The 19,866-nt window shown below is 41.0% G+C and overlaps 1 protein-coding gene across 1 annotated transcript; it reads right to left on the reverse strand.

Annotated features, from left to right (window-relative positions):
• Positions 1–952: 952 nt before the first annotated feature.
• Positions 953–19,363, reverse strand: pla2r1 (phospholipase A2 receptor 1). The gene is made up of 30 exons (XM_041048126.1): positions 19,118–19,363; positions 17,597–17,977; positions 17,298–17,471; positions 16,887–17,051; positions 16,507–16,620; positions 15,782–15,931; positions 15,279–15,473; positions 14,984–15,147; positions 14,482–14,592; positions 12,668–12,780; positions 12,378–12,547; positions 12,040–12,248; positions 11,666–11,811; positions 11,077–11,161; positions 10,847–10,982; positions 10,715–10,750; positions 10,219–10,379; positions 9,301–9,365; positions 8,812–8,915; positions 8,585–8,721; positions 7,013–7,130; positions 6,674–6,807; positions 5,964–6,099; positions 5,579–5,814; positions 3,869–4,049; positions 3,630–3,764; positions 2,747–2,869; positions 2,484–2,660; positions 2,309–2,344; positions 953–2,014 (listed from the first exon to the last, which is right to left on the reverse strand). Exons 1-30 carry the CDS (start codon positions 19,260–19,262, stop codon positions 1,797–1,799), a joined length of 4,455 nt encoding a protein of 1,484 aa, XP_040904060.1. The 5' UTR covers positions 19,263–19,363; the 3' UTR covers positions 953–1,796.
• Positions 19,364–19,866: the final 503 nt, after the last annotated feature.

Genomic DNA, 19,866 nt, shown 5'->3' on the forward strand with positions numbered 1-19,866 from the left:
ATGTTAGTTGCTAGCGAACTCTGTTAGCCTTGTTTAGCCAACCTAATGGCTTGGAGTGAGTTTTACTGGGACCACTTAAACATAAAGAGATTATTATATCATTTTACAAAGGCCTACAATCGCAGCATTGTTTCCTCAAAAACATAGTTTGTGGTCTTGTCAGTTACGTGAGTCATTGTTTTGGTGTGAGTAAATAGAGTAGCAAGGATAATGCTCGAGGAAGATTTTCTAACTTGGGGTGGGGAAAAAAAAAGGGAATGGCCTACTGGCCCAAATCACCATATCAGTAATACTATCTACCTACAGCCTACAGAGACTTGATATCTGACTTGATCATTTTTAACAGTGCCACCAAAAACTGAACATATTAGACCTAAGAGCAGGCTTGTTTCAAGTCTATCTGGTTGTTCTTCTTGACACGAATGTGCTTTTAATCTGACTTTTCTATAAAAAGACAGACTTTTTTTATACTTTATTATACAAAACTTAGGTAAGTATCAATAGTGCATGGATATATATTATGACTATACACATTTTTACAAACCAGCTATTTGTATTGGGAGGAAGAGGTCAGAAATTAGTCATTTTGTGTGCTGTCCTGTTAGACCAAAAAAGTGAGGTAATTGAGAGACTGAAAAGGGAAACGTGTGGAGGATTTCACTCTAGGATTTCCTCTATTTCTTTGACCTCTCCATTATTCATACAAGACTCATTGATAAAACTGGGACTGTTCCCATTGTGCTATATATAAAATTTAATTTCCAGAGAGGGAAGAAAAGGAACACTGCCATAATAAGGCATTACTGTGATGGAAATTCAATGTTTTTAAATGTTCTCTTTTTGAACTTCTGGAACTGTATATTATGATTTTCCATGTGGCCATCCAAGTTATTGTTGCTGTCTAGTGCGCCATAAGCCCATGTGGCACAGCACACTCAAACAAATAAATGAATCAGGCCTACTTTTAATTTATTAACAACACAAAGACAGTTGTGCAAAATACATCTCATAATTTGCTCTGTCTGCATCTGCAGACAAAAGTGAAAAAGAGGAATCCAGTCATCAGTTATGTGTCACATATTTTCTGTTAGTTTTGAATATGCAAAAATATCAGTTATCAATATACAGCCTGTATATTAAAAAAATAAAAATACAAAAGTAATACTGATAAAATTACTGTACCACATGTACAGCTCCAACAGCCCCTGGATTCTGAATGAAATTTACAAAATTACATCACAAATATAATTTGTATTATTTCTATTTTGTTGTCTGCCTCTTATTTATGACAATGAAAGTTACATTTGACCCTGACAGGCAGACCAAGATTTTCCTTCACCTGTTCAAATTTTGCCTTGTAATTTTCTTATACAGTATTTACCAATTGATTAAACCCTCCCACTGCAGGATTATAGCAAACATTAAGTGTTCAGTATCTCTTTTGACAAGTTTAAAGCTCTCTAGCATCCCTTCTTTAACATCTATGTGATCTTTGTTAGTCTCCTTCAAACAACAGAAATTCAAATGTGGGCCCTTCAGTGTCAACACAAGAAATATCTCCAGAAACATGATTTGAATAAATGAAAACTGCAGAGAGCAGACAGGATCCTTCTAACATCTTCTCAAACTTAAGGGAGAAAAAGTTTGCTGTCATCATCTCACCACTGTCCTGAGGAGTCAGCATCACAGCTTTACAGTGTCATGTAGCATTCACACCTGATGGTGAAATGGTGACAGACAGACAGAGGACATGGAGACAACAGAGACTTTCAAAGAAGAAACTGAATCTTAGAGTCCTATTCTCCTGAGTGAGCTTCCAGGTCTGTGATCAGCACGTTTCCATCCGACTCTATGGCCTGTGAGCTGGTTTGTCTGTAATAAGCACTGCCAAGCATAGGGATCCCACGAAAACGTGCTGAGTTCCTCTTGTACACAAACCACATCGCTCCTGCCAGCAGGGCAAAGACCATTACAGCCACCAGCACTGCAGCGGCAATGATACCATGATGTAAACCTGAAATACATAACATGATAGCTTTTATGTAGTCATGCTTCTGTTTTAATGTGTGTTGTGATGGCCCTGCAGTTGAATTACATGTCTAAAGGTATAAATATAGACATATATTTGTAACATGAATCACATGGTATCACAGATTCTGTAAATGATGAATCGCTCTTTGCACGTTTAAACATATTAAGTGTCTTCGCTGTCTCACAATGTGAAACACTATTTGTGCTTATGGCACCTATTGGACACATTAAATGTGTCTTTAAGTGTTTAAATCATTCCAATAAAAGTGCACTTTACCGTTTAGTGGTTCCACCTCCACCTCAGTAACTGCATCTACAAAAGAACATATATATGAAGTTTAATACATCTTATCATGTATCATCTTGGGTATTCAGAAAATGAGCTATAAGTAAAAAAATATATGTTGACATTGGCTCCAGATTTCCAAACTATGGCCCCTGATTCACCTTACCTGAGATGGTTTTGCAGACAAAGCCAAGTCGCTCGGTGCACCGTGACAGGTACCACATACCGTCAACCGCCCTGGTAGTAACACAGGTATCTGCAGTCAGCTGCTTGGAGTCTGGGGCTTTATTAGGCCAGTTGGTGTAGTCAATAGATGAACCATCCACCCAGGTCATCGAATCAGCTGATAGCAGAGACCACAGTTCAATGAAATGGGACTGCATGGGATTGTGATCATCTGATGGGTACAGGAGACAAACAGATTCTTACTGTCAATGTTGAAGTGCATCCCCAGCCACATGGTCTGGTGAAGAAACCCTGATGACCACAGCTGCTCCAGAACGAAGCGATTCTCTGTCTCACTCTCAATGGTCAGGACATCTGAGGTATTGACTAGAAAGTGACAGAAGCACAAAAAACTCACAACTACTGTGCAGTCTAAAAGAAATGGCCTGACATTTTGGGAAAAACGGTTATTTGCTTTCTTGCAGAATTAGTTAAGATTTTTGATACCACCCTCGTGTTTACAGCCAGCAGCCAGTAAGCTTAGCTAATCACAGAAACTGGAAACAGCAGAATTTTACAGTTTAAAAAAAAAATCAATTTCCTGTAAGCATAATTTCTAAGTAAGAACTCATCCACGGTTTTCTAGTCTAGTGTTTCTCTGAGCAGCTCCTCCATTTGACCTGTAGGGGGAGTATGCATTCCATGTGGCGGACCTGAGTGACATGGCAGAGAAACACTAAAGAGGCAGCCAATTCTTTAATTTATTACCAGTCACCACGACATTGTTTTCACCTTGTGAACTGTGAGTGTATGTATATGTGCAAGTCATCATAGCAAAACTGGGTCATGGAGACACCCACTATAGCAGCTACCACAGTGGTGGTTTTGAGGTATTTGGTAGGTGTCTGTCCATCCATCAGATCATCTGTCAGTCTGTCTGTGGACATATTGAGCCCACTGTTGTGACCGCGATAGCATGCAAAATGTAGTCACAAAACTGAATGTGGTCATGAGTTGGAATGTCGCCATATTGATGAGCAAGATGGTCTTTGGTTATTCTCATTTTCAATCACGATATCATTGTCATCTAGACAAAGACAACAGAGAAATTAATCAGTTACTAAAATCAGACCTTATGAATCCCTACCTCTCTGCCTGCAGTGCTCTCTTGACTCTTCAAATGTAAGTTTCTGCACCACAGGCTCAAAGTTGTAACAGCTATGTCCAAATTTCACCCACGTGGACGGACACACCGCCTCATTTGAGATAAATGGTTTACTGCCTGTGAGAGAGAACAGGAGAAAGGCAGACAATTGTGTGTATTTTCACATTATCATTATGAGCAAAAGAAACCCAACAGCTGAAGAGATGCAGTGTCAAACTAACTTGGTGGGGGAACATGACACAGGGCTCCTGGTAACAGAGTTTCACAGTCAGCTCTCCGCCAGCCTCCGGTCACGTCCATGTACACACACTCTCCCATCACAAAGTCATCATCGTCATCGGCCGCATCCCAATGTGTGTACACTGTGTCACTGCCATCTGACCACTGATAATTGATGCCACTCTGTAAGGAAGCGCAGTCACCAATGTGTCAGTCAAGAAGTTAAAGTATAAGAAAAAAGCTAGTTATTTGTTAGTACTGAAATAAGATGGTTATTGTATTGATGAGTGTAATAAAAGTTAAAAGAGCAGAATTACCACAGGAGGTTCATATGACAGAAGTTAAACAATACCAGGCAAGATTAAAAAAAAATATCTGAGAAGCCAAGAGAGAATCAGTTCTGTCACTCCCTGTATTCATTTCTGTCCATGACTAAGACATTCCACGGGGGCTCAGTGATACTTGAATCCAAATATTAAGGCTCTGACTGTCTGCTGGGAAACCACATGCCTGTGGATAGAATACCTCTACATGGACAAAAGGCCAGGAGAAAAACCAGAGAAGCATGTGAGACGACTGTAGCTAGCCATTAGCAGGCATCAGTGGAAAACAAACTAAACTTAACACATGAGGTATCCATTTAAGGAATCTTTTAGTAATACTTTCTTCTGTATTTCAGACCTGTGGGTAACATATTTTCCCTTATTAAGCTTTCGTTCCAAGCTATTTTGTTTCAACCATAAGCTTTATGTGTGTACCTATTACTGAAAAACAATTTAAATTTTTCAAAAATTTGCTTTTTAGGGAAAAGCTAAACCATGAAGTGCCACCCAGCAGGTGGCACATCATGGTACAGCAGAGTAGCGTAGGACAAAAACAGAGACAGTCAATCAAATGTTATGATTTTCCAGGGTCTGCAAGGTATTGTGAGATAGGAAACTGACTGCCACTGATGCCGGTTTTACGATGCTGATGACATGCTGAAACTATGCTTTTGGCAAAAAGAATTAAAAAGACAAAGAGAATATGAAAAGTATTAAACTACCAGTTATATTTAAATGCATCTCATGCATGCAGATATGTATTATCTACTATTCATGCTCATGAACCAGTATTAAAGGACCAGTTTTGGGAAATATGCTTAGTTGCTTTTTTGCTGAAATTTAGACAAGATTACCACTGTCATTCATGTTCCTATGTTAAATAAGAAGCCACGACCAACAGATGGTTATCTTAGCTGAGCATAAAGACTGACAGCACGAGGAAATGACCAGTCTGGCTCAGGATCAAAGTTAAAAATAAAAAAATCTGTCTACCATCACCTCGTTTTATCTGACTTTCTGGAGCCTTGCAGTTATGTCCATGATGTGAAACTCAGCAGAAAACTACCGCTCCCAGCCTAGTAACAGTGAAGCACATAACTCCCTGTAAACCACAACATTTTATTTTTATAATTTTACAGTTTCCTGTCATTCTGCTAAACTAAGCTGACCAGCTGCTGGCTGTGGCTTCTTATTTACCAAATTAACATGAGAGTGGTGTCAATCTTCTAACTTTAGATAAAAAAAGCATATTTCCCAAAAGTTCAAACTACTTCTTCAAAGGCAAACTGTATAAAAGCAAACATATATTTTGCCATTTCTGAGACAAACATACAGCAGGCAAACACAGGGCAGAATTATACAGTGCATACTGCATCAGAGGATACATACGTCTTGACTATACAGTCCAATCCAGTGGGGGACTGCCAATCTATTGACAAGGACAGTAAGGAAAGCCTGGTGGTAGGCATCTGTAACGCTCACTAGGTCAGAATCATTCTCTATGCACAAATGCATCGCGTCGTACCAGCTCATGTTGCCAGACACAACCTTGTAGCTGCGAGTCCTGTACTCAATATTATCAGGGAGAGGGTGGTGATAGGAATGGGTGGGGGGTTTGGATGTATCTGTAACAAGAGAAAAAGACAAGAGAGAGAAGTGCCATCAGCAAAAGCAAAAGAGAATGAGACATGCTGAAAAATCCTCAGACAAGCAGTCAAAGACAGACAATGATGGACTCACAGAACCAAAGGCTAAGAAACCGACGGGATCTTACCTTGAGGTTTTTGACAAACAAAGCCATACCCACTCTCACTGCACTTCTCATCGTACCACTTCCCCGTCAGGTGGAAGTTGTGGTTGTTGGACAGAACAGTGCACAATGGCTCATCAGCACTGAGCCACTCATCCTCCTGAGGATGAATATACAACAAATCAATGCACACAAACACATAAACCCATTCACAAAATCACATTCAAGAACACCCATCATCTCAGCTCACATATGTTTAGACTGATGTTACACTTTAGGAAATTTTTGGTGTAATTTTGGTGAAACTGTGGGTACAACTTTGTTCACATTGTACAGTCATCTGGAAGTGGTCAACAATTTCAAGTGATTTATGTGCTTTTCAATGAAAGAATATCAATATTAGAGGAGTAATTTGGGGTTTCCAGTGTTCCAGAAATAAAGTCCTGATTGTTTTCTGCATAGACAAAGTGGGCACTGTAGTATTTAAAACCATACCAAACTGATTTCTCAGACACAACGTTGAAGTACTTAATTCATTGTTAATTTATTCAGATCTCCCTCCCTCTGCTGGCTAAAGAATTAGAAAAAGGTCATTTTTAGCAATAGCTGGGAGTCTTAGATGAATCTCCTGTGGACTTCACACAGACATAAATGCACATAATAACAGATGATAAATTACTACATTTCTATCAGTTAACAGTGTAGGTCAGCCTGAGGTATTCTAAGGCGCTTACAGTGAGATAGCTCTTTGGTTCAATTGGAGACCAGTTGGTGTAGCTGACTGGTTTCCCATTGGTCCATTTCATGGTGTCCTGAAGACCAATCCACACACCTACAGAACTGCCCTGGAGCAGCATGGTGATGTAGGCTGCAGACATGATGGTATGAGTACAGAATAAATAAATAAATAAATAAAAAATAAAAATGAAAATTGAAAATGTAGAGCAGTATTCCTTTTTGACAAACCCATTAATGGAGTGAGAGTGAAAAACAAAAAAACAAGTGATCTTGTCCGATGGTGTTTGTGAAATCAGCCATTCAGCTGATGGATGTACAGTTTGCTTTGCCTCTACCTTGTTCAATCTCATCTTCTATAGAGACCAGTGACCCTTCAAATGAGGAGCAGATGGACTGCGCATCATTCCAACTCTTTCCCTCCTCTGGACTGCCAGGGAGGTGAAGCAGGAGACACTGCCAACACACACACACATCCCACACAAAACATGAATATCACACTGTGAAATGCAAATTATTATTTACCCATCACCACCAGGACTTGCTTGGCGAGGTTAGGATTCAAAGTTAAAAAAAAACAAAAAAAACCAAAACAAAGCATGTGGTATAATTTCATGTTACTGGCGAAACAAGGAAGAACATACCCCGCCCCCAAGTTTATGAATCCACATGAGCTCAGCCTCTCATGATTAAATCTGAAGTTCACTCTTCAAATAGCTTGAAAAAGGAACTCAAATGTATACTCTACAGCCAGTTAGATATGGTTGCACTTAAGGTGTCGGTCTTGAACCACAAAGTCCCCAGTTTGACTCTAACCTTGGAACTTTGTCTCATGTTGTTCTCATCTCTCTCACTCTCCTCATTTCCTGGCAATGTTCTAAAAAGGCATTAAAAAGGACACCTCTTTCATATTTTATGTTCAAGGAGAGAAAGGACAGGCATTGTTACAAGGCTATCAATTCAGTTTGATATTCAGAGCAGTGGGAAGTCTTGCAAAAGACTACATCTATTTTAAGTCAGTGGGTCTCATCTGGTGCTACAGAGTAATGAATGTTATCAAGCTGCTTTAATATTTTCAACTAACTGACTTTCTAAAGTTTTGTTTTGGTAGAGAATTAGTTCTTACGGTGAGATAATTGAATATTGTACTGATGCTAGAATCTACATAATTTAAACAATGCAGTCATTTTACATTTTCAGATCTAATACTAGTCCAGCTAGAAGATGAGCTGGTTTTGCTCTTGACTGAAGTTGACTCAGCTTCAGAATTATCAGTTGTGGGTTATTCACTCATGAACAGTGAATGTGAACACAAACATCTTGCTTCAGTCCCACAGACAGCTGGGATTTGGTGGAATGATCCTTTCAAAACTGACTTGTGGGGGAGAACTGAGTCAAATTAACTTCCACCTATTTTGCATTTATAAACACTATATAAGTATTCAATAAATGGTTCATCACACACTATGATGTTGCTGGATGTAAACATAAAGATATTTTAAAGTATTTATGGATGCAGAGTATTTGACAACTTCTCGTTTGAACATATATTTTACATTACTACAACTGCAGTTTAGACATCTGTTAACAGACAAGACATCATTCATAGATGCCTACAGAAGGAGCTAAAGTTGTAGACAAATACATTAATAAACACTGAAATCTGCATGCGTTCAAACCATTTTCATTTTTATATACTGAGTAAAATATTAAAACAAAAAAACAACATAAGAGGCTTAAAGTAAAGTGCTACCTTTTAAACCATAAAAATTAGGTGCACTATTGGTTGGTTAAAGTGACGGCTGCTATGACTGACACTTATGGCACTGCAGAGGTGCTCAGACAGATGCTCTACAACAACCCTTTCTAACAAGCTGAAGGCGTGTATGTGTGTCCAAGCGTGTCTGAACCTTGTGTCCGAAGTACAGCCATTTCTCTGGGCATCCTCCAATGTAGTGTGGCTCCCTGGGAGTCTCCACCACAGACACAGTCTTTCTCTTGCACACGTAGCTGTGGAGATCACTGCATTTGCTTGTTGACCACTTCCCTGCAACACACCGTGAAAACCTTAACTTCTAGTACGTACAAGTATATGGTAGATGCATCAGTGTGTGTTTCTGCATGTGCATGTGTTTACCTGTTGAAGAGGACATGGTGGCACACAGCCCATTTTTCCTGGGGCCACCACCGGCACTCCCATCTGCCCAGTTCTGGAATTCTACCTCTGTCTTGTCGCTCCACCTGCAAACGCACAAATACTTTCGAACAACACTGTTACGTCCCTACCCGATGTCCTGGTCTTCATGAGGCTGTCGGTGTGCTTTCATGCATGCAACTAATGCTGAGTGGATCGCTGAAAGACATGATCATTCCCATGACTTTCACCTCACTACTGTGACTCAAACAACAATCCAGGAACCATGCATGAGCACACAGTCTAAGTCCAACAAAGCCCTCTAGGACTCACAAATGTCTCTGCAGTCCATATTATGTTTCACAATCATTTAAGAAACGGTGCTCACAGATCCCTTTACATTAAACAGGCCCCTGAGTTGTAACAACATCAACATTAACAGAACCAGAGGCAGCAGCATTAAATGTTTAACAAGCTCCCAAATGTACACACCTGACCTCCTCTCCAGGCTGCCCAATGGACAAGCCAATCCACCAGTCAGTCGGGCCCAGGGAGAGCTGAATGAAAGGGAAAGAGATGAAAAAGAACTTTACTTTTACCCTCCTCCTCTGCAATCCTGTCCTCACTGGACTGAAAGATTGGCTTCTCAGAGCCTGTCTGACATGAGCATCCATTCAGGCGCACTCCTTGGCCTGTGCTTTGCCTCTTTCATGGCCTTGTTTTGCTCCCTTTATCCCTCACAAGCCTCGGCACCACAAGAGATTTCTTTAGTCTGGTCCAAAAGGCGGCTGCCAAACAATGGCCTTTTTCTGTGTGGGGGCACTCGCGCGTGAAAGTGTCGACATATGAGGTACGTTTTAGCTTTTCAATGTGTGTCTGTAAACACTTGAGTTTGTATGAGGGATGAGTGTGTCGGCTGTGTTCACACTTGTTCATGCACGTGTGCTCTTTGGCTGTGTATGCCTGTGTGAAACAGTGCTCCTGCTCAAGGAAAACAAAACAGAAAAAAAAATATCCAACACTGCTGGAGTCACTTTGATAATTTTGGTCACTGCAATTCAATGATGGGAGTATCTGCAGTTGGAAAAAGTAAGATAGATGTCTCTTAAAATCATGGTATGGTATAGTAAAGAGGTGGGAAAAATATAATTCACTAAAAAACTGTGACTGTTGTGGTACCTCAAAAGGGGTAATACTATTTTGCTGTGGACCAAACTGACTGCATATGTTATTACTTTTGAAAACTACTGACAGTCTATATGTTTTAAATCCATTTCATTGTCACATTAGATGCCCTTATGCTGTAAAACATATTGCTGTCATCATCTTGGTTTAACACAACTGTACTAAAAAAACAGCATATATGGCATTTTTGTGAATCTGTGTGAGTGAGCAGTGACTGTAACAAACCTGCCGCAAGCGCTCCTTTACAAAGTGCAGCTCCTCTCTGGAGTGAATGGACAGCAGGTAGGCTCCCATCATCTGACAGGCCAGAGACACAGTGTCCCAGTCAAAGGGCTGCTTCGCCAGCAGGTACTCGGCTCCACGGTAAAACACCCAGGGCTCGCTCTCTGTGGAGGAGCCAGGAGGACAATTGTAATACAGAACACATTTTTAAGTAATAAAACAGGTAAACAAAGAAATTAATCTATGCTTCTAATTGCTGATGGACTGGACATACAGGAATAAAGTAAGAAACTCACAAAAAGGTAAACCAAGGTACTGTGAATCCAGTCTGTTAATCATTAGAACAGAATTATAACATGGAAACGTTTTCAATGAGGTCTTGTTTTACACATGAAATAACATTTTTCTTGGCTTGCTTTACATTATATACACATAAAATCTACAGCATCAGTCTTTACTTTGTTATGTCAAAAGCAATAAATTAAAGAATTTTACTTACGCTCAGTGTACCAATAAGGTTTCTTCAGTTTATCACCTGTAACATAAACCAGAGTTTGGTGAAATCAAATCAAAAGATTTGGTTTTGATAGTTTTAAGTCTGAGTGGAGAGCAGTGATGTGGAGGTGTTTACCTCTGGACACCTTGCAGATCCACTCGTGTTTGGTATCACAGGGCTGCGGCATGAGAGCGTTGGTCAGGTCACTGTACATAGCACAGTCCCTCCTGTCGTCCTCCTCATTCTTATCCTCTATGAAGGACGTCACCACCTGCACAAAAACAGCCACCAGACAAAACCGTAATGGATAAAGCTTCTGAGTTCTACTGAGTAGAAATGAGGCAGGTGAATACATTAGTGCTTACAGGAGAGCGATCGGACCACTCCCAGGTTCCGGGATGTTCAGGGTCTCTCTTGTTTAAACCCACCCAGAACCAGCGACCCTCTGTTCTAAAAGAGAGGAGCAGAACAAAAAACACTGCAACACAAGTCCCTCTTTGAACTTTGACAACAGTTAATATACTTACAGTAAATAAACATTTTAGAATATCTAAAAATTGGTTGATATTAGAATACATCTGTTACCACACCATCATGAGCTGCATTATATCACAGTGGTGCTCTTGGTGATGGTGGGCAATGTAAGGAAAGTCTCATCACGTTATAGGTAATTGTACATGGTAGTAAAACTGTCTGTAAATTTTCTGTAAATTCTGGGGATAATTTCCATAGATAGAACACCCAGAAGAAAGTGTAAGGTATATTATCCCACTGATGCAAAAAAGAAATTGTGTAAATCTGATATTAAGTACACACCTGACCTCTATACTGCCACGCACTATTTAAATTCTGTACTCACCTCTCTATGCACATAAAATAAAAACAGCTCAACTGATGTATTTATCAGTTCCTATGACATTCCTGCATTGATGAGGCCCAGAGAGCTGTACCAACCCTTCAAACATGGTACTGAGGAGGTGCTTAACAAACACCTGCTCCTCATAGTGGTGGAAACTGGCCAGCTGAGCCCCGAGGGCCTGGCAGAAGAAGTCTGCTTCCACCCAGGAACGTTTCATTAGGACCTTCTCGTCATGGAACACCTGGAAGAGCAACACATATCATGTCAAAATTTCAAATCCCAATTTAAATTGTTATGAGGAAGACAAAACAATAGCAAAATTGTGGCCATGCAGAAAATCCATTTTTGGTAAACTAAGTAATATTCATAATTCAAATCATTATTTTTCAAGCTGAAAGGATGAATCAGAAACGTGAGTCAGGACAGAGAAAAGAGAGGGGCAAGGGGGAAAAAATGAGACCAATCCAACCTTAAAACAGTGGAGCAGCCCAGAGTGTGATTCCCACCCTGGAGGACAGGGGGCATAGACGTCTATGTGGTGCTCTGGCAGCTGCAGATCGTGGTAACTGCTGATACTCTGCTTGCACACGGACAAGGCCTTGTGGGAATCGCAGTCTTTCACCTCCCAGTGACCCAGAGCAGGTCCACCTGACATAGCAACACAGCCACCAGCACTGGCTAAGAAAAGGAATAGGAAAGAAGAAGGTGAAGGAGTTGAACAGAAAGAGGGAAGAGCATGTAAACACAATCACAGTTTAGATATTTATAACTATAGCAAGCAAAAAAAAAATTCCAACGGCTGGCTACCTGGCTGGTGTTTGTTCCAGTTTGTGAAGGTGAGAGGCAGAGAGAAGCCATTGTGAGGAAGCCAGCTGTACTCTGCCTTCTTCTCTTCGTCTGTGAGGCCGATCCAGTAATACATCCTACTGTTGGCTCCTCTCTCACTCAGCAAACTGTTGACAAATGCCTGCTCAAACCTGCCAGCATGAAGAAGAGGAGAGGAGAGGTGAGGAGAGAGACTCAGATGTTGCCACAAACTGAAAAAAATGCTTTTTTTTCTTTACACAACACAAAAAATGATTTGCTCAGTAAACCACCTGCTTTCCACAGTAAGAAGAGGAGCCTTGCAGTAATATCCCATCACTGCATCTTTATGGCTCTGTTCATGGCTAGTCACTGTGTAGCAGGAATGGCCGTGCCGCTTCCAGCCCTAAAAAAGGAAGATCAACAAAAACAAACAAATAAAAATACAGTAATCAAACTCCATTTATGTTCTATTTGTGAAAGTCGCCACTGGTCAGTCTGGCATCTTTCAGATCAAATCAAAATTTTGTAAATTCTTTTAAAGCTAACCTGCTGATGTTTAGCAGATATAGTGTTTACCATGTTCACCATTTTAAATTAGCCATGTTAATATTTGTGCACTGAATGGGAATATCATTAGTCTTGCAGATATTTTGTCACAAACTACAGTATAGGACAAATTTAACTTGATGATGGTGCTATATGAAAAGTTATTAGAATGCATCTTCTAAGGACTTTGGCGAACTGCGGTCAGTTTCACTCAGAACCAAAAAAAAAATCAACCTCATGGTGGCAGCTAGTGGAAAAGTCTCAGGATCACCAGCCATTCGAATTCAGCCTCTGGGCATCATGAATATCTGTACAAAATTTCATAACAATCTATCTAATAGCTGTTGAGATATTTAGGCCTGAAGCAGAGTGGTAACCCAGCAGCTAACAATGCCATCTATAGAGCCACGCTGCTAGTGTGGCTAAAAATAAATGTTTGCATTTCTCATAGTAATGTATGTCAAAAGTGTCCTTTTGGAATTGATTGGCAATTCCCAACCCTAAACTGGAGTGAAGGTATATGAAAGTGTGTGCCTGTGTTAGGTAGTGTGGTGGGGGTGTTTTGGCAAGTGGTGTCAATTAACCCCTATATCCCATCCACCCCCTCCACTGTCTCCATACATGGGGTCCAGAGGCCAACACTAACATTTACGAGGAGAAAGAATTCAAGGCTCTCTTTAAAACTGGAGTACAAAATGCTTGTGTAGTGCTGATGGAGTCATTTTACACAGACAATGAAGTGACAAAAGTGGAAAATACAGTTCTTTGCTAAAATACAATTTGGAATTACCAGATGCTGCTCGAGCATGTCCACTGCTATTACGCCTTCAGGGCCATTTTTTGACTCATGTTCCAGGGTATAAAGTAGCCCTATGACTCAGGAGTCTGATATTCTTGTAAACAGAGTCAAGGAGGAACATGAATGCCAGACAATACGTCAGCAGTTGAGTGAATCAGCTCTTTGTGCTTATGAAGGGGGCAACTTACTCAGAAGCTGAACTGCAGCAGGCGTGTGTCTCCGCCTGGTGCACGCCCTGATCTGTGTGGAACTATTGTAACACAGCACAGTGCATAATCTGTTCATTTTTTCTTAATCAGAACGTAGTCAAAGCATTAAAATGTCACTTTATCAAGTCAACAAATCCAATTTTCTTGCAAACTTTCACTGCATGAAAGTAACACTTTAACTTTTCATGACACAACTGACATCTGCAGTTTTTATGTGAATGGTGTCCCTTACCAGGGAATACATGAATATACAAACATGGTCACTGGTTAAAGTAAATTATTATGGAACAATCTCAGACTAAATATAATAGTGTTGCCTTTGCCTTTTTTAAACAACAGTTAAGCAGCATTGTGGGGAAAGTGTGGGTAGATTAAAAAGATTAAGAGCCCTGTAATGTGATGGGTTGTGTTTAGTCCCCTCTGCTTTGAGGTTAGGACAAAGGTTGAGCTACTGCGCAAGACAATGTCACTGGATGACGAGGTCACTTCAGCCATTGAGCACATTAACTTGTATATATATGTGTGCGGGCTAGTGCCTTCGTGCTCCTACCTCAGGACAGCCCTCATCCCAGGATCCAGGGTGATGGACAGGGTTCTGGCTTTCTCTTCGACACACAGCAGGCAGTCGTTCATCACATGGCGCTAAAAGCCAGTTAGCCTCCTGTGAAACAGGTTAACATTTTACTCTCACATACACAGCTGCCAGGGCATGCTTGCTAACATAATAAAGGGTTTAGGGCTGACACAACTAATTAATTAGTCAACAAAAAGAAAATGAGTCTGCAACTATTCAGATATTTTATTAATCATAATTCAGTTAAATTCATTTGATGGTTCCAGCTACTTAAATGAGAGATATGGTGCTTTTCCTTAAGGATCTTCTCTGATGTTTTATAGACCAAATTATTAATTTACTAATCAAGAAAATACCACAGAGTCGATCAACAATGAAAATAATCATTACATACGGCGCTAAAAGGGATTAATTCAAAAGCAAACGTTATACTTAAAACTTTTTACAGAAAAAAAAGCACCAGCACTGGGTTTCCCACCTTCCTGTCTGCTTTGGCGCAGAGTGTTGTGTCCGTCAGGTTGTGAGGAGGGTGATACTGATGCCACAAAGTGAGAGTTACTGTTGAGCCATCTGACCACTCTACAGTCGGTGATGACGCCGGTTTCCAAAGACCGATCCACACCTCCGCACTATCCCCAGAAACTGTGAAACATGTAGACGTGTACACATCATGGCATTCACACAAACAAAACAGAGTTTAGTAACCCTTTAATATCTCAACAGACTGTCTATAGCAAAAAGAACATCATATATCTGTGTTGCATGCTCCTTACAGTTAGCCAGGAGATTGAGCAGCACTTCCACCTCAGACAGTGAGCTGAGGCTGGTGAGGTTTGCCCCCTGAGTGCCACAGGCCTGATTAGATTCCTCCCAGCTTCCCGCCTCTGGTTCTGACAGGACCCGGTAGCAGAAACCATTATGGGGCCACCAGCCATTAGCACACTCTGTATGGATGTACTGCCAGTTCTCTGTAAGAGAGAACGGGACAGACCAGACCAGAATAACACACTTTTCACAACACAGTTTCACAGCAGACATTGTTTTGGTCTAGCCGCCAACAGCGCTATAGACAGAAAGGTCAAAAGTTTATTCCACAGGTGCAGTGCAGCTGTTCCAAGAGCTACAAGAGCTAAAAAACTTCCTTGTACGTTTTGCACTCTGACTCATAATTCATCCTTGCCACAGTCAAGACACCTCGGAAGTTCCAGGGAAGCAGTCAGGTGTTCATTCCATCTACGTGTGTCTTGTGTGTGTGTGTGTGTGCAGATGCTCTCACCTATTGGCTCAGCTCTCAAGGTGTTGTTAGGTGTCTTCTTACAGATATAAGGCAGAGCAGACTCACAGGAAAGACTCTGCCAGTGATGCTCGAAGGCTGAGTTGTACACTCCACACTGTCTGTTGTCCTGTAGCGGGCTGGCAGGTAGAGCTGATGGGAACACAGTGATTTATAGAATTTAGTCTTTGTGGGTTGCTCTTTTTTATTATGTATTATTATTATTATTATTATTACTATCACTAATTATTACTATCATTATTCTTAGTAATAGTAGTAATAGTATTTTGTGTGGTAGCCTGCTAACATCTGCTAATTAGCATTAAGCTAATGCACATGCTTACAAATTAGCATCAAGTATTTGACAAAATAAAACTTTGACCTGATGACAGGACTAGATGAAAGCTCAGGGGATCAGAAGTGGGCACCATGAATGTTTGTATAAAACTTCCATGGCCATCCATGTAACTGTAATTTGTTGACATATTTCAGTTCTGATAACAATATTTTCAATGTTAAAACAACAAACAATGATGAACAACATCTTAACAAATACAAATGTCAGTACAAATAGTATATTGAGGTGGTTGCGATCGCCTCAATTTACGTTACTTTACATTACATGTATGGAATTGCCTGCTGAGTGACTGCAATATGTGAAATCACATATAAAGCCATTGTCAAGCATTCTCAGGACTAATGGTCCTGAATAAATAATAAAAAAGTACCTGTGGTGAAATTGACCAGTGACAGAGGTGCTCCATCAGACCACTGCCACCCACGACCATCTTTCAGGTGGTTCAGCCCAATCCACACCATCGCTCCAACACTTGCCAGTCGATCTATCACAAGATACAAACACACAAATGTTGTATAAGATGTCAATTCTTATCTGATGTCTGTGGAAAATAGGTTATTGATAAACCATAGGCCAGTCTCACACGTCACTGTGGGGTTTTTAAAAAATGAGGGCAGAAGATAGAAGAAGACATAAAGTAACTGAAAAGGGTTAAAAACCTAATCTGGATATATGACAGTTAAAGTACATGACGGATACTACATTCAGCAGCTTTATCATCCCTGAGTGTGTTTTCTACCAGATGCCTACCTCTGATGTACCTGTGCTCTGCCAGGCTGGTGATGCTGAGCAGGTTTCCACCTTGAGCCTGGCAGGTTGACAGCGCCTGACTCCAGGTTAGGACGGTGTACAGATTGAACTGGTAACATGCACCCAGCTCCTGGTTTGACTCCCAGAAATGCTCGCAACTGGAATCTATGAAAAAAGAATCTATGATTTAAAAAAGCAATAGGAAACGGATGAGGAATGAGGTGACGTGGATGCACATGCCTCCTGATGTGGGTAGGTTTATGAAATATGGGCAAACCCAATCATTTCATTATGGACCTGCCTTTGTGCATGGGGGCATTATAGTGTTCACACAGGAGGTGTCTACATACTTCAGGCCATGTAGCTTATTTACTCAAGCTTCCTTCATACTCTAGTGTGTCTGTGTTTCACCTTGCACAGGACAGAAGCCCCATCTTTCATCCTCATCATAGCGAGTCGTGGTAGCACACCATGGAAGATGGTCCTCACGCCCCTCAGTCGTGCACTCAGAGTACCATTTGTTGTTGTATTTAAAGGGCAAAGCGCAGGGCATGCCATGTGCGTTCCCCAACAAAGTGTGGATATCTGCAAGTAAAACACACCCAGTATGGTTTAAAAAAACAAATATCCGGTGCAGACAACTTAGAGAGTGTCTAAGATGATTGTTGCATTATAATTCAGAGGACATGGTGGGTATTTAAGCTGTTTACCTTCATATGGATATGAACAGGGCCCTTCTCTAGGGGTGTTGTACCTTTTCCACACATGATAAGAGTTTTTTTTAACTACCAACAAACGTCCAGCCACAGCCACCTTCCACTGGGACGCCCCGTACAGCATGTTTCCACTGCAGCGCCACCACAACATGGGGAGGGCCATGTCACACTCGAATGTGCCGAGAGGCTGCGTTGTGTCCGAAATGTTGAGGCCCAGGCACGTGCTGGTGCCCAAATTGTAGAGCCGATGTCGGGAGACCCACTTCCACAGCATGCGGCGCGTTGGCCGCTCGCAGTCCTCCAGCACCAGGTTAGAGCGATCCACTGTGACGCAGCGTTTCAGCGCCTCACTCTCCAGGATAAAAATGCCCTTTTCTGGACAGAGATGGGTGAGGGACAAGGAGAAGAGGATAGGTTGAGCCACAGTGTTGGAAAAGAGAAGAGGGGTGCGAGATATAGGGGAGGAAGTGTGGAAGTTATACAAATATATGCCGGAGTGGAGGATGGATAGATTTGTCCAGTGTAAGCAAAAAACACACACTGTGTAATGGCATACTGCCTCAGTGGAAAGCAAATGGGTCTTTATATTATACATATTTATGGTTCACCTCTTTAATGTTTCTCCACCAAAATGGAGAAATACTGAAGCTAGGCAAAGTCCGGGGGAAACCTTTTGTCTTCCAAAACAAATACATTTCTTTGTGTAAGTGGATACTCTAACAAAACAGAGGATGTATACAAATGGAAGGGATGAAAACAGCTGGAGGAATTATCCCTTCCTTCATGTTGTTATTGCATTCTCAAGAAGAAAACATGATGGATCATTCAACTGTTTTTGTCTAAAAGATAAGAAAACTATTTTTTCCATACAATTTCTCAGCTCAAGGTGACATCCAGGTTACGTGTTTTGTCCAAACAACAGTTTAAAACCCAAAACAACTAATCAGTTCATCAGCTGTCTGAACAAAAAACAGAGAAAATCAGCATATCCTCACATATAAGAAGCTAGAATTAGCGAATGTTTGATCTTTTTCTTTAAAAAAGAATGTATTTTCAAAATTATCATTGATCATTAACACATTTCTTTATTTGAGAAAACAAATAAATTCAGCCCCTTTGCAAACATACTCTGTTAAGTCTAAGCTGAAGAGAGGAAAGACTTTTTGAACACATAATTAAAATCACTGTTTGTAATGTTTGAGCCTGCTGCAGCAGCCAGGCTCAAACTGTGGTCCAGAAGCCATCAGGAGGCTAGAAGATAGTTTAGGTGAGTCCCCACGAAACTGAGGAAAGCTATCAGTTCAAAACAACCAACAAATCAACACAGCACCATGTGAACATGCTGTAAAGGTGATTCTGCTTTCCTCACACACTGTTCAGTACAGTTATATAAATGTCTACCATGCTAAAAAGCATAAGACAGCATCATACCAAAGGATGGCCCGTGTACTTATTTTGCAGGTCACTGAAAAAACCACTGGACGGCAGCTGCACCCAGATGAATTAAAAACTTACTGTAAAACTCCATGAGCTGCTTTTTCTCCAGGACCTCATCGTCCTCCTGGGTGACACACATGCAGCTTCTCGCCAGCAACACTGTTACACAAACAGTCGCCACAACAGCCACGGAGTCGCTGCAACGAAACAATTGTGTTAACATTTCGACGGCGCGATGCAGTGTCGAAGTGCAAAGGTCCGCACATTCCGAGACTCCCGGTCAGAGAGAGGACTTTGGGCTCGCTGATTTTCCCTCATAGAAAACTTCGGGCGAGAGAAGTTTTTCGGCAGGGGACCAGCGACGTCACGTCTGACGGAAGGGGTGCTGCTGCTGCTGCTCTCCGACCTGGAGGCTGCATTCCTGCCGCCCCGGTCTGTTTTCACTGGGACACAACCATAAAACTTCATTCACACAGAACGAAAGCACTTCAATAAACAAATAAACAAACGGACGGACAGACAGATAGATAGAGAAAGTACATGCCCACTGCCAGGGAGAGAAAAGAGGTGGGATAAAAATAAAAATGAACGAAAGCAGAGTAAAGGTAAGAGGGAAAAAATAATAAACCCATGGATTAAAGACATACAAGAACTGTACATGGGTAAATGGAGAAGGGGCACTCCCCAATGTATCATTAAGGCAAGAGTCTTTTAAACAAGTCTCATTTAGAATAGAATAGAATAAAATAGAATATCATTTGCTCTAAATCAAACAATATTCCAGCTTTTAGTGCAATGAAAAGTAATCAGTTTTGTTTTGTTTTTTC

Source organism: Toxotes jaculatrix, chromosome 1 (genome assembly GCF_017976425.1).
Source record: "Toxotes jaculatrix isolate fToxJac2 chromosome 1, fToxJac2.pri, whole genome shotgun sequence".
Taxonomy (NCBI): Eukaryota; Metazoa; Chordata; class Actinopteri; family Toxotidae; genus Toxotes; species Toxotes jaculatrix.

Coding starts and splice junctions, on each gene's coding strand:
- pla2r1 (XM_041048126.1), bottom strand. CDS start 19,262: ATGTTAACACAATTGTTTCGTTGCAGCGACTCCGTGGCTGTTGTGGCG. Junction 11,162..11,665: donor CTCAGTACCATGTTTGAAGG/GTTGGTACAGCT, acceptor CCTCTCTTTTAG/AACAGAGGGTCGCTGGTTCT. Junction 6,100..6,673: donor AACCAAAGAGCTATCTCACT/GTAAGCGCCTTA, acceptor ATTCATCCTCAG/GAGGATGAGTGGCTCAGTGC.